Source organism: Eurypyga helias, unplaced genomic scaffold (assembly GCF_000690775.1).
Source record: "Eurypyga helias isolate BGI_N326 unplaced genomic scaffold, ASM69077v1 scaffold2570, whole genome shotgun sequence".
NCBI classification, from domain to species: domain Eukaryota; kingdom Metazoa; phylum Chordata; class Aves; order Eurypygiformes; family Eurypygidae; genus Eurypyga; species Eurypyga helias.
In genome coordinates this window covers 56,998-70,399 of record NW_010226163.1, presented here as the reverse complement: position 1 = coordinate 70,399, position 13,402 = coordinate 56,998, and the positions used below count along the sequence as shown (strand labels likewise).

Here is a 13,402-nt window from a genome sequence, read left to right as displayed (position 1 = left end):
TTTGAGACAAGGATGTCGTGCAGGAGATTTACTGACTGATTAGTCATCTTGGTGCATTTTACATCTGCACTTTCATTCCTTGATTATCATACATATGTTAATTCAAAAGAATAATGCCGTATCTCAGCTTTACATGCGAGGGAGGATTTCTAAAATAAGAGAGGGCCTTGAAACAGATCAAGCAGTGGCAAGTGTTTTTACACAGTGGTTAATCATTATGGATTATCTGCTTTAAAATATTAGAAATTTAGCGAACTAGTAGAAATGTTACGTGTCGACCCTATTACAACGAAATTAACTGTATCACCTTGTTTTGTACGCATGTCTTTCAGCCAAAGAAGCATTTGAAATGAGAATCTCTCCTATAATAATAGACAACACAAACATACAAGCATGGGAGATGAAGCCGTATGTTTCTTTGGTTAGTATTACCGTTTGATGAATGTGAAAGGGGGCTATTGACCATCATGGCAACAAGATATGTTTTTAAATGAGATTGTCTTTCTCAGTTTAGCTGCCATTCCACAAGACTGGAGTCAAAAAGAAGTGTTACATGGACTCATATTATCCAGAGTCATATTCTCTGTGCGTCTGAGTGTTGACCTGGCCTGGTTTCCAAGTGACAAAGCCAAGTGCTTTGGACTTGGGAGTAAAAATAAATATTGCTGAGGAATCTGAATTCTGTTTCTCCTTTATATGAGCAGTAAAACTATAAACTGCCTTTAAAATATAATCAGCACTAATTAATGAGTGGTGTTTGATGCTCCGTGAAACTTGACAACAGGGTCTTAGTTTCATCCTAAATATGATGTAGAAGCGGATACTAGCTGACCAGTTGGAGGGCAAGAGTTACCAGATATTGCTAGCTTGTTTGAAGTTATGCAGTTTTACTTTATAATTTTTATGGAAGTGATGTAATCAGAATAATGCACCTACACTATTTTATGTTAGTAGTGTAGTGCTTTTATTTAGGGACTAAAAGTGAACAGCTTTTATTTAGTACTTAGTAAATGCAATCTGCATTTACCTTCCAAAGTGAGGTTTAATGATTTAAATAACTTGGTGAACTCTGTTGTAGGTTTCCCATACTCTGGTTTTCTGGAGATTCTCTACTTTTCACTTAATCGTTTCTAAGTGGGCATCAACACTTTTAGACTCTAGCTCTTATTTTGCTGTTGATAATTCATCATTTTGTTTGTGAGTTTCAATAATCTTTTTATGCTGACAGGACTGCATTATTTTATAAAATCGGTTCTGATTAGCAGAAATAATATATCGGAAGAAATGCTATAAAGTAGATCTGGGACTTCTCCTACCATAGTATAGAAACACATCAGAGAGTATAGCGTGTAGAACTGACAGCTCTTGAGCAGAAACTCTGTGCACTGCACGTGGTAATGGATTAGTGAACAGTGGGACTTAACACAGGTTGTTTTTATTAACAGAAGATTTGTTATCCTTGCATTTATTGCTGATTTTCAGATTAACAGTTCTTTCATAAATTAAGTCCTTGATTTTGCTGTATACTGAAATAAAGATACAACAAAAGTTCTTCCAGGAAGTGCAGGATTTGGTAAGGTGATAAGCATTTTCTCTGAAAACGGGAGAAATGACAGTACTTGCGGTGTTTCCCCTGATCAGACTTTAGGCTCGTTTTTTGTGATGGTGAGACTAGACCATGTAAGGACCATTTACTTGCAGCCCGTTGAAGTTTCCCAGATGGCAGGAAGTCTGTTCACAGTAGCTCTATTAACGTAACTGAACCACCTGTTTTGGAACTGGCTCGCGTCTGGCCAGCTCTGAATACAAGCAGTGAGCTTTTCGTTTGGAGAGTCTGTGTAGACATGTGCATACTGTGCCTGCAAAGGGGAGGTGTTTTGCAGTCTTGACAGGAGGTAGAACGTTTAAAGGGATGATATAAAATAGTGATTTTTCTGTGGTTGTGGCACATGTTTAATTTTACAGTAAGAGATACGTATACATGTTTTCAAAAGTCTCCATTTATATAAGTGAAACACTAAGCAAAAGTTTGTTATTCCAAATGTTTAATTGGTTTTGAAAAATACAAAAAGCATCTTTAAAGAAGCAGGCTATACATGTTGTGTGCTTTTTCGTAGAAATAAGTGATGTGGCTTATTCTGTTTTATTCAGGCTCAGCAGTTCAAATACAAAGTCATGTTCCGAGAACCAGACACTTGGTGGAAGTTTAAGCCAAAAGAACTTGAAAGGTAAGAACGTAAAGGAGAATTTCATATTAGATTGTGTATCTTTCTCAGTCTATGAATTAGGAGTTTTTAAAAAGAAATCACTTGGTACTGTGTCTGGTGAGGTAACAAGGTATTAGTCAAGATTTTTATGATAATAAGTGGCTTTTCAGTAGGGTTTTTTCTTCCTATGATAGTAACTTCTGTGCGATTTTATATGTATTATTAGATTATTTTTTCCCTGTCACTTTATTGTGATTGCATACAACAGATAACTGTTAGCAATAGATACTATGTAATGTTTTCATGATCACGCTTCTTTTGCATTTAAGATACGATGGCTGCTCCTTCAGGTTCCTGGGGTTGCAAAAATGTTGTGAGCTTGGAGCTGGTTTTGCATCTAGCTGGTCTGTTGCCTGACTTGAAATGTTTCTGCTGTCACTGAGTTTGAGACAGTAGTCACCTCATGACCTGAGAGGAACAAACCCCTGTGCATCACCATTGTTGTTTACTTCTTCTTTAGCAGGACTTTGTACACAGTCGTAGAGCCATTACTTAGAGCCAAAATAGGCAAGATGCAAATGCTATGTAAGTGAATTGTAAGGTAGCTAGAAGACTGGCTGGCTACCAGATTCAGAGTCCAAGAAGAGGCTGATGTCCCTCTAGGGTGGATACTAGGGCCACTACTATTTAATGTCCTTTTTAGGACTTGGATGTTGAAACAGTGTGCTCTCAACAGATTTGCAGGTAATACTGAACTGAGCAAGAGTAGTTTCTTCAGCCTTAAGAAGAGAACGATAAAGAAGGATCATATAGTTGTGTGCTGGTTTTGGTCAGGAAAGAGTTAACTCTCTTTACAGTGGCTGCTATGAAGCTGTGTTCCTATGTTTACACTGAGAAAAGTATTGCTAAGGTCTTAGCTGGCACTGGGGAGTGCCTGCACTGAATTCAAGGTCTTTTTCCTCTTCTGACACTGCAGCTGCGTTCCCAGCTCTTGCTGTCTCGCTACAGGCAGTGTAGGGACACACAGTTCAGGCACCTGACCCCAACTGATCAGGGAAGTATTTCATTCCATAGTACGTCATGCTCAGGGCAGAGGCGAGGAGAGGGTCTGGGAGCCATTACTCTTTCTCACTCTCTAACTCTTTTTCACTTTCACTTGCTAAGACTCTCTAACTCCTTTGTTAGCTGCTTTGCTGACTCCTGTGCTGGCTCATTCATGAGGGAGTTGGTGGGTTTGTTTGGTTTTCCTGGTCATGCTGTCGCTGACAGACTCTGCTGCAATCTCTCTCGGGCTGCGGCTCTCAGGCTCTGACTCTCACTTCTTGGGACGTGATTGTGCATCAGTTGGTGGGTGGTGAGCAGTTGTATCATATTGTATCACATGTTTTATTTTCTGTAATTTTTATTACTTATTATTAGTAGTATTTGTATATATTCATTTTTATAGATATTATTCATCTATATTCAATTAGGAAATAGTTCTTATCTCAGTTTTACGAGCTGCTTTGTCTTTTTCCTCTGATTCTGCCCCTCCGCTGGAGGAAGGCAGGGGAGCTGTGAGAGCAGATCTGTGGTATTTTGCTAGCCCTTCAGTTATCTTTTGGGAGGTTATAGAGAAGAATAAAAATACCTCTTCTGAGAATTGTGCAGGGGTAGGACAAACCAAACATAAACAAGTTGGAACTTGAGAAATTTTTATTACATAAAAGAAAAAACCACAAAACTTACTTTGAAAGGGTGATCAGGAACTGTAGGAGGTTGCTCAGAGAGTCTGTAGACTTTCAGTCGTTAAGGATATTCAGAAGTGACAAGACAAAGCTCTGTGCAGCCTGATGTAGCTGTACGTCCTCTGAGCAGGAAGTTGGAGTGCGTGACGTCCAGAGGTCCCTTTCAATGTAAATTATTTTGTGATTTCATAATATCTATTGTCATCTGCATTTCCATGCTTAGCTTAAGGTTGGCTGCTTCTCAAGCTAGGTAATAAAGTTTATTTTCTTTCCTAAAGTAGAATTTAAACGTTTTCTCCTGTACCTTCAATTTCTGTTTTGTCATCCTTGGCAGGATTCACTTGTTCTAGGTTGAACTGCTGCAGAGCGTATTGGTAGTTGGTATTTAACAGAGGCAATGAAGATTCCTAACCAAGGGATGTCCAAAATAATAGGTTTTCCTCAAGGAGTTCTTAGTTTAGCAAAACCAGAGAAGGAAGCCTGAATTAGAAATTTTCCGTACCCAGTTTGATAGCCTGCATCCCTGTCAAGATCCGATACAGTGTGTTTCAGAAGATGCATTATTGGGAAAGTTTTAGATTTTAGTATTGCAGAACAGGGCCACCAGGTGGTGTGAAGTCAAGTGGAGCTGTGATTTGTCTGATATCCCCTGTCTGGAATGCCTTAGTGCACTGATACAGAAGGAATTGCTGTTTCACAGCTTTTGTCCTGGTTCCCTGAATTCTCTGTTTAGTTGCTATAAACTTACTATCATTAAATTATTACTAGATTATTCTCTTCTGTCATTGTAATATACAAATCTGAAAAAATCCTTTTTATTTTTCTTTTTTTTTTTTTTTTTAAATTCATAGGCGAAACATTCATGGTGTATCTAAAGAAAAGATCAAAAGAATGTTGGAACGGTATGAACGCTGCCTTACTGTTAGTTCCATACTGGATTCTTTAGTCCCAGACAAATCAGAAGCTGCTGGCTGGAGTGAAGATCCTTATCAGGAGGAAAGCCATAGGTTAGACTCTTTCACTAGCTATGTAGTCTCAAAGAAGAGGCTAAAAATTCAAACTTCATAGCAATGGAACCTGGATAACGCTGTAGAACAGTGAATGCATTAAAAATGAGTTAAATAATAATAATAATGTAGTTTGGGGTTTTTTGTTTGTTCTTATTTTAATTTTTAAAAATGTCAGGATTTCTAGAAATGAGCAGTCAAGGGATCTAGTTGGCTTTCTGATGCTTTTTGCAAACCTTCCAGTATGGCTGGCAGTGTATTACTTTTCAATCAGCCAATCTTGATTGACTTCCTCTTATCTTAGAAATGGGCTGTTGGCTGCATGTTGTAGGTATGAACATGTACGAAACACTCAAAATCTATAACATGCTTTTCGGAAGAATGTCGTCCCAGATATGAGCAAATTACTGTTTCTGAGTTACAGAATCATAGAATCATGGAATGGTTTGGGTTGGAAGGGACCTTAAAGACCATCTAGTTCCAACCCCCCTGCCATGGGCAGGGACACCTTCCACTAGACCAGGTTGCTCAAAGCCTCGTCCAGCCTGGCCTTGAACACTTCCAGGGATGGGGCATCCACAGCTTCTCTGGGCAACCTCTTCCAGTGCTTCACCACCCTCTTTGGGAAGAACTTCTTGATTCTATGATCCTATGTTGGTTGTGTACACAACTATTTAGTGGCTAATTTGAATGATGCAGTATATGCAATATAACAATGCATAGGACATCAGCTTTTATTGTGATTATTTAATTTAGCTTTTGCATGCTTAATGTATTTGAAATTAATGGAATGCAACTGATCGTGAAAAATGGTACATCCTCTCCTAGTTAACTTCTAGACTTTCTTTAGCATTTAGCCATCAGGAGAGAGCAACAGTCATTAAATAAATGCATATTTACCAGGTTTGCTCATCTGAATGAGCAAATGTCTGGCAGCAGAGTGCTTTACTACAACACCTGAATGCTGGGAATGGGGGAAAATAGACTCCTGAGAAAGTATTCTTAACCCCATGCTGAAGTAAAACAGAGATACTTGCCAAGAAAAGTTATGCTTCGCCTAGCACCTTCTTTTTTATAAAGGAGTGTTGGCTAGGTCATCTTGAACTTGTTTTCCTCTCACTAGAGTTCTCCGGCTGGATGATTAGTGTCCTAAAAGGTGGTTTCTGGTCTGTAATTTGAAAATACTAAATAGCCAAACCAAAATTAAAAATGTGGACAAGTACTTAAAGAAGATTTGAAATGGGTTTATCTTTCATTCCAATTTGTCTTTCAGACAGAGAGAGGCACATTCTGATGTCAAGGAAGAAAAACCTGTCGTGAATCAGCTGAAGATGATAACACTTTTCCCAGTACTTCTCTAACATTAGAAAGTAATCGTGATCCTGAGCATTTTCAGAAAGAGGGACAAGAAATGGAAAATAACCCAGTGGAACACAGTTCAGCAAACAGCACTGTTCAAGATGACTTGGATGTTTATGTATCAGATTGTGTAGAAAAAGATCTGCCCTCGGACAAGAAAGAAGAAAAGGGAGAAAAAATAGAAAAAAATACTGAAACAGAAATGGATGAGGCTGATGTGTCCATGACTCAAGAGACTGTGTGCTTGCAGACAGGCGGAGTTGAAGAACACAGTGATAGTAACATTATTGAAGTTCAAACTGAAGCTGAACAGTCTGGCAAAATATGCACGGAACCAGAAGCAGCACAAAGTAGTAACACAGCAGAACCAAGCAGTTCAGCTTTTGACGGGTCAGGAAAACCAGAGCTACTAAACTTTGTGGGTGACTGGCCTGTAGAACAAACAATGGGACAGAGAGTCAAAAGACCGAGAAGACTAGAAAAATCTTCTCTGAAGAGTGATACGGAAGGTAAAACGCCCAGTCAGCAGCATCCTGAGTTAGGTAAAGAGGAAGCAGGCCTGCCTGGGACTTCTGCTGTTCAAAAAGGACCCGAGGAAGAAAACCTAGCCTCTGGTTTCTCTGATAGTTCAGATAAAGTCACACCGGAATTGCAAATGGTAGGACATTGGCCTGTCTCAGGCTCGTTAGAACAGAGACAGCAAAGGTCAAGGAGAGTGAGAAAGACAAGTCTAAATCAGCCCGATGAAGGTGGAAACACTGAAGGTGACATTAATAGAAATGCTCTTGAGACCGTAGATGTGCTTCGTGGGACACCTGTGAACACTGCAGAGCAACTGGATACAAAGAGTTTGGATGTGCACCAACCTGAAACAGGAGCTAGTGAAACAGTCGCTGAGAAAAAAACCCAGCAAAATAAGAGAGTGAGGAAACATCACAAATTAGCCCTCACTTTTACGAGCAACAACTTGCCCCAGCCCAAAGAAGAGGAACACTTGTCTGTGCTTAACACAGCAGAAGAACATGACACATGTAGACAAAAAAGTAGCCATTCACAGACTGAATCACAAGACTTTGCTCTCCTGCGAAGACTGGAAAAGAAAATGCTTTTTCCCGAGACTACCAAAATATTGCATGGCAGGCTGGATGGCTTCAGACCCAAAGACGTAGGTAATGCCTCAGATTCCCAGGAAAAAGTACCCTATCGAGTTACGTATGATAAAAGTACGTTTGTGGAAGAAAGTGAACTTAGCAGTATCGATGAGTCTGAGAAGTTAAATATGCTGTGTAAGCTCTTTGAGTCTGTTTCGTTTGAAGCTGTGAAAGATCTGTATGAAAGATGTAACAAAGACATCGACTGGGCCACAAGTCTGCTGTTGGACTCCGATGAGAAGTTACGCAAAGATGTTGATACTGAATGCCCTCAAGTGAGAGGAGCTGAGCCAGTTGTTGCAGACCCTGATTTCAAGGCAAGTACAGACCCTGATGAGGCTCTCAAAGGCTGCGAACAGACTCCGCATATAGTTGAAGCGGGTGATATCGCCGAGCCTTCAGAAGACAAGAGCTCATCACTTGGCACTGCAAAAGGTACGGCTGCCAAGGCAGCTGTGGCAGATGCTGATGTGTCTGACTCGTCGAATGATTTGGTGGAAAGTTCTGGAGATGCAGCCCCTAGAACTGATGCAAGCAGCTCAGCAGCAGGTATCATTGAGCCATCTGTTTCGGGAGAGCAGAACATAGACCCTGGGGGTCCTGTTGAAGAAACTGTAAATAAGCCATCAGTCTCAGAGCCTGATGCAGGTTTATATATCCCCGTGGCTTTGTGTGGTGGTCCTGACCCAGCTTCTCCCAGTCTGAAGTTTGAATTAAATAACGAAAGTGGCAGTAACACTTCAGAAAGCAGTGCAGAGAACTCCGATGTGACTGCTGTGTTACTGGAAGTGGATCATGCAGCTCCGCTGGGTCCGAAGAGTGATAAAGAAATGGAGACACATAAAGAAACGCGTGGGAATTCCAGGGAGATACGTGGTAAAGAAGAAGAGGAAACTCCAAGCTGGGATGAAACTAAAGCCGACGTACAAAGCGCTGTATCAGCGTCACGTGCAGCCTTCAATATAGATTGCCTAGAACTAACATTACCCCCTGAACTGGCACTCCAGTTGAAAGAAATATTTGGGCCTGTTGGCATTGATGCAGGTACGGGCATAACTGTATCTATATTTTTATGTAAAAACTCAGCTGGATAAGAAAACCTTTATTCCTTTTGCCTGTGCTTTTTTCCTTTCGTGCTTGATTTTTAGGGAACAGATTTGCACAATTCCTTGTGACACTGTTGTTTGCTTTTGTTGACCCAAAAATGGAACTGAACTAAGCGTGGCAAAAAATTTAAATACAGTAGTGCTACCTTTGTCTTTTTGTATATGCGCATACTTTAAAAGCATAAGAAAATATAGTGGCTTATTTGCATTTGGAGCAACAGGCCTTTGAGCCTATATTCATGCTGTGAAGGGCTATTAAGATGATGAGGAAGATGCAAATTATGACCGGTTAGGAAAAAAAGAAAAAAAGCTTTAGGCATCAGTTAAATTGGAGGAGGGGAAGATGAATGGTTTAGAGAGAAAATAAAGTGCAGCTGTGCTTAAAAGATGAAAACAGAGTAGTCTGCTGAGAGACTGTGATGAAGGAAGTCATAAGCAGCTTGAACATGCATCACACAAGTTGGACTGATAGAAGAAGGAAGAAAAGAAAACACAAGGAATACCCTGGATACCTGATTTATTGGCCTCATTGCCTTCCATACCTTCCTCTAAAGAAAGTTTGTTTTTAATAGCAGAAAGGTGTTTTATTGTATCTGAAATATCCCCTGCCTTTTTATTTGATACATACGTACTTCTTGTCCTTTGAGTTTTGAAAAGGTGAGAAACAATATCCAAAAGGTATTTTTGGGAGAAGAGGTATTGTTATGATACCATGATAATTCCTGCCGTTCCCTTTAGAGGTAGAAGGAACACTTGGAGTTTGCTTCTCTGAGTTTGAAGGGAGAGATGTGGCTGCTGTTGGGCTGTGGCAAGTGTGTTGTGTTACATAAATGCAGTTGCCTGTGGATTGCAGTAAAACGGGGAATCACGACTTAATAAATGAATGTGTGGTTGTAATTCAGCAATGCCTTTGTTCTGCCAGAAAAATGGGAAAAAAGAGAAAGAAGTAGTTCAGGTAGTCATATTTCAACAAGATACAATTAATGTTAACTTGTTTTTCCTACTCTTACTGAGTTTTTGAACACCAAATAATGAATTCGGTGTGGAATTTTTTTTTTTAACTTGGCAGTTGCTCAGGTTTTTTTCAGGAGTGACAGTTTGTGCAGAATCTCCAGAATTCCAATTACTAAGTCTAGGCTGCTATACTTTAATTGCTTAGATACGTTTTAACAGAATGCTTTGGTGAACATATTTTCTTTCTTCCATAAGGATCACTAACTGTTGAGGATTGTGTGGTTCACATTGACCTGAATTTGGCAAGAGTGATCCATGAAAAATGGAAAGAATCTATTCTGGTTAGTAGATTTCTTGCTTATGATACGGTTGGCATGCTTGTGCTTCGTCAGACCATTTGTCTGCTCATGTGTTGGTCTAAATGTGTAAGATACATGTGAGAACAGCGATAAAATACAGTAGTAGTTTGTAAAATATGTGGAGTATATCAGCGTGTCCTAATCATCAGAGCTGTTGAAAGACAGTTTAAGGGATGAAGAAACTGCATGTCATGAGTGCTTCATCACGAAACCAAGATTCTTATCAAAGAAAGATCATAATGCACAATTTCACTACAAGTTCAATCAAAAAGTCCACTGGCCAAAAGTCAGTACTGGCCTTCTGACATGTAAGAAGAGTTCTTTTATGTATAATTATGTATACAAAACATCTCCGTGTACATTACTTGAGAAGAGTTCTCTAACCTCCATTCCTTCATAGCCCTACAAAACTTGGAATGCTTTTTTGGCAGAATTTTGTTTCATTTATTTAATGAAGGTTATGAAATCTTAGCAGTGGGGCATGTTCCTCTAGTTTGATGGGTTTTCAGAAAGATGCTTCACTCCGTAATCATTTTTCTTGAAGATATTTCTTTTAAAGTACTTCATCTTTAAGAAATACTGTGAGACATTATTTTGAAGCTGGTTTACTTAGAAACTAAGGCTTGCAAAGTTTCACTGCAAAATGTAGAGCTTGCTTATAACTTTGATGGTTTCATTGGTTTTATTTAGAAGCGTCAGAGGAGAGATGAATCGTGTAAGTTGTCTGCAGAAGGTATGTTGTGTGTTTCGCTTAATTGTAAAAATACTTCATTCTCATTATTAAATGTTTAATCCATTGAAAATGTAGTAAGGTTGCAAATACTCTGTTTATTGAAAAACGATGGATTTGTGTCTTAAGCTAAGCTTTTAGGTATTGCCCTGGCTTCCATTTACCAGTTTTTACAGGGGGGTAGGAGGGTGGAAGAAGGAAACATTGTGGAGGAAAGGCAGGTGAACATGAAAACATGAGTCTGTAATTCTCTTATAAAAGCAAACAAACCTCCCCACTTAATGCACGTGCAAGTTAGTTTACAGCTGTAAGATGTGTTGAGGCACTTGAAAATTTGATGAGGGAGTCTGGTGGTTTTGCTTTTGTTTTACAGAATAGATCAAGATGACCAGAAAGACTTTAGAAAATAGATTTGAGGAAGGTGAAAACGATGTGTTGTCTTCTATTTTAGCATTAATAATATTGTTTTAAGAAAACCCAAACCATCTATGTTGAAAAACTTAATTACTTTGGCTTTGTTTGTATAAATAAGCTAATCATTGTTTTATTTGTCACCTCATTTTTACTGCTTTTTAAGGTCCTACTGTGATTCAGCAGAAAGACACAGATGACTCAGAAATGCTGTTATCTCAGAATGCAGACAGTAAAGTGCAGAAGACACAAACGAGCTGGGGTTCAAGCTCATCTAATGACATACAGACAAAAAAAACAGCAGCATCAGATGTTTTTCCTTTTATGGATCACTGGAATGCTCAGATTCAGAAAGTTTCTCTCAGGCAAATAATTTCAGAAGAAATAGCTCTGCAGGAGAAAGAGGACCTGGTATGGCTAGTACCATTTTTTTCTGCAGTTTAAATTGTTATTATTAATGAAGCAGAGTATGTCCTATCTGGTGACTCGTCTTTGTCCTGCTGGTTACAGCCTGAATTTGTGAGAGAAATGCCTGCCAATTAGTATTGTTGATTATTGTGATACAGGAGTTTGCTTGTGGTAGATATTTCTGTTTAAAAAAATATAAATTTCACTTTAAAATGTAATGTTTTTAATTGTTTCACAAACAGATCATGGTGCATTTCACTGTACAGGTTAGCATTTGTGTTTGGTTGAATTGTTTTTTGGTTGCTCACCTAAAACCGAAGTTCAGTGTGTTTTTTCCCCCACTTCTTATTGGGAAAGCAATATCAAAAAAAGTTCCTAATGAGCTCCATGCCTTGTTAGTTTAGAAATAGATTGAATTGATTTTGATATTTTTTTGTAAGGAGAACCCACAACATTCATAACAGAAGAAACATTAAAACAAGTACTTGAGGTTAATCTCAAACGGGTTTCTGTACATACTTGTCAGAAAATAGTAATTTTTAAACAGGTTTTTATTAATTCCGTACTTTCTACACCATTCCCATGCCCTCTCTGGGTGGCGGGTGCGTAGTACTGCACCTCGCTGCCCGGCAGTTGCTCACAACAGGCCTTTTTACTGCACTTGGCTCTGATACGTAGCTGTCCTAAAAAAGAGGAGATTTGTTTCTGCTGATACAGAAAGTTGGATGGATTAGCCTGTGTTTTGAAAGAATGGCTTGTGGATTCTTTCTTTGAACTGCATGTATGTGGCTTACTGATAATAACAACTGGGATGTCTGCAGCCTTACTTTCAGCTTGGATTCATGGAGCTTGGCTTTGTTTTGACCGCTTTATGTTTTTCTTAATCCAACTATTGGAATGATCAGTCTGACTTATTCTGGGCTATAATTATGTTTTCTTCTCAGCATGACTTCACAAATATGAATATTTATTACAGTACGGCTTCTGATGTGCCAAACCAAAACTGTTTGCTCTGTTTAATAATAAAATGTTGTTTCAACCCCAGGCCCTCAGTACAGGGAGGTGGACTTTCCACAGGCTTAACATTGGACTAGTTGGACTAGCAGGGAATGCATTCCAGAACTTAAGTTCCTCATTTTGTTTTGTCCAAGTTGTGAGGTAGCCCCAGCTGAGTCACTTCAAATGACTGTAACACAACTTACCTGTCCCTACTTTGTTGTCTAAACCAGCACATTTATCCTCATTGAACCAGTGTGGCAGGCTGATATTGGCATGTTGTCACTGCTGTGAGTGCATACTTACTGAGCAGGAATTTTTTGAAATCTTAACAAATAACAGTAAAGTTGGATTGGCTCTGCTGTTACTTTATTTTGTGGTAATCGAGCACTCGTAATTTTGTTCCTTTGTCTTCTGCGTAGAATCGTGCTCCTTCCATGGCTAGAAAAGACTGTGCTGCTAAACTAAAGGAAAAGCAACTTTTTGAGATGTTCCCAACTATTAATCAAAATTTCTTAATGGATGTCTTCAAGGACAACAAGTAAGAAAACTTTAAAGTTCTGTATAAAAATGGTACTCTGAAACACTCTGTAACGCCCAGTTACTGTCTTAATATTTAAGAGTTAAGATACTGCTAAAGAATGACCTTTCCCAAATTAGCTCACTTTTTGTAGATCTAAATAAAGGCAAAGCTTGCTGGCCTTATAAGGAAAAAGTGCATAAAGAATCTTGGGGTTAGACTTGTTTCTGTTTTGGGGGGAGTAGACCTTCTCTGCCACTGGAAGAACGACGTCTCTGGCTATTGAGCTCTGACTGACTGTTAGTGGAACTGAGTATTTGCTTGAGAGCTGAGCTTTAAATTAAGTGGGAGAAATTAGTGGGGAGTGGTAATAGTGGGTTCACAGGAAACGGCATCCGCACAAGAGAACTACTGTCGCCTGATGTTAGCTGTGAGTGCTTTCCTGGTTACTGTAGCAGCTCTGAAGG

General features: G+C 39.2%; 1 protein-coding gene across 1 annotated transcript in view; it reads left to right on the top strand.

Annotated features, from left to right (window-relative positions):
* Nucleotides 1-332: 332 nt before the first annotated feature.
* N4BP2 (NEDD4 binding protein 2) overlaps nt 333-13,402 on the top strand; it is a gene marked incomplete at its 5' end in the record, with an annotated part of 19,759 nt that continues 6,689 nt past the window's right edge. Inside the window, 9 exon segments of the mRNA XM_010151823.1 lie at nt 333-421; nt 2,152-2,228; nt 4,786-4,941; nt 6,215-6,261; nt 6,264-8,495; nt 9,767-9,852; nt 10,561-10,603; nt 11,178-11,422; nt 12,838-12,956. Of these exon segments, the coding sequence (XP_010150125.1) occupies nt 333-421; nt 2,152-2,228; nt 4,786-4,941; nt 6,215-6,261; nt 6,264-8,495; nt 9,767-9,852; nt 10,561-10,603; nt 11,178-11,422; nt 12,838-12,956 (3,094 nt within the window).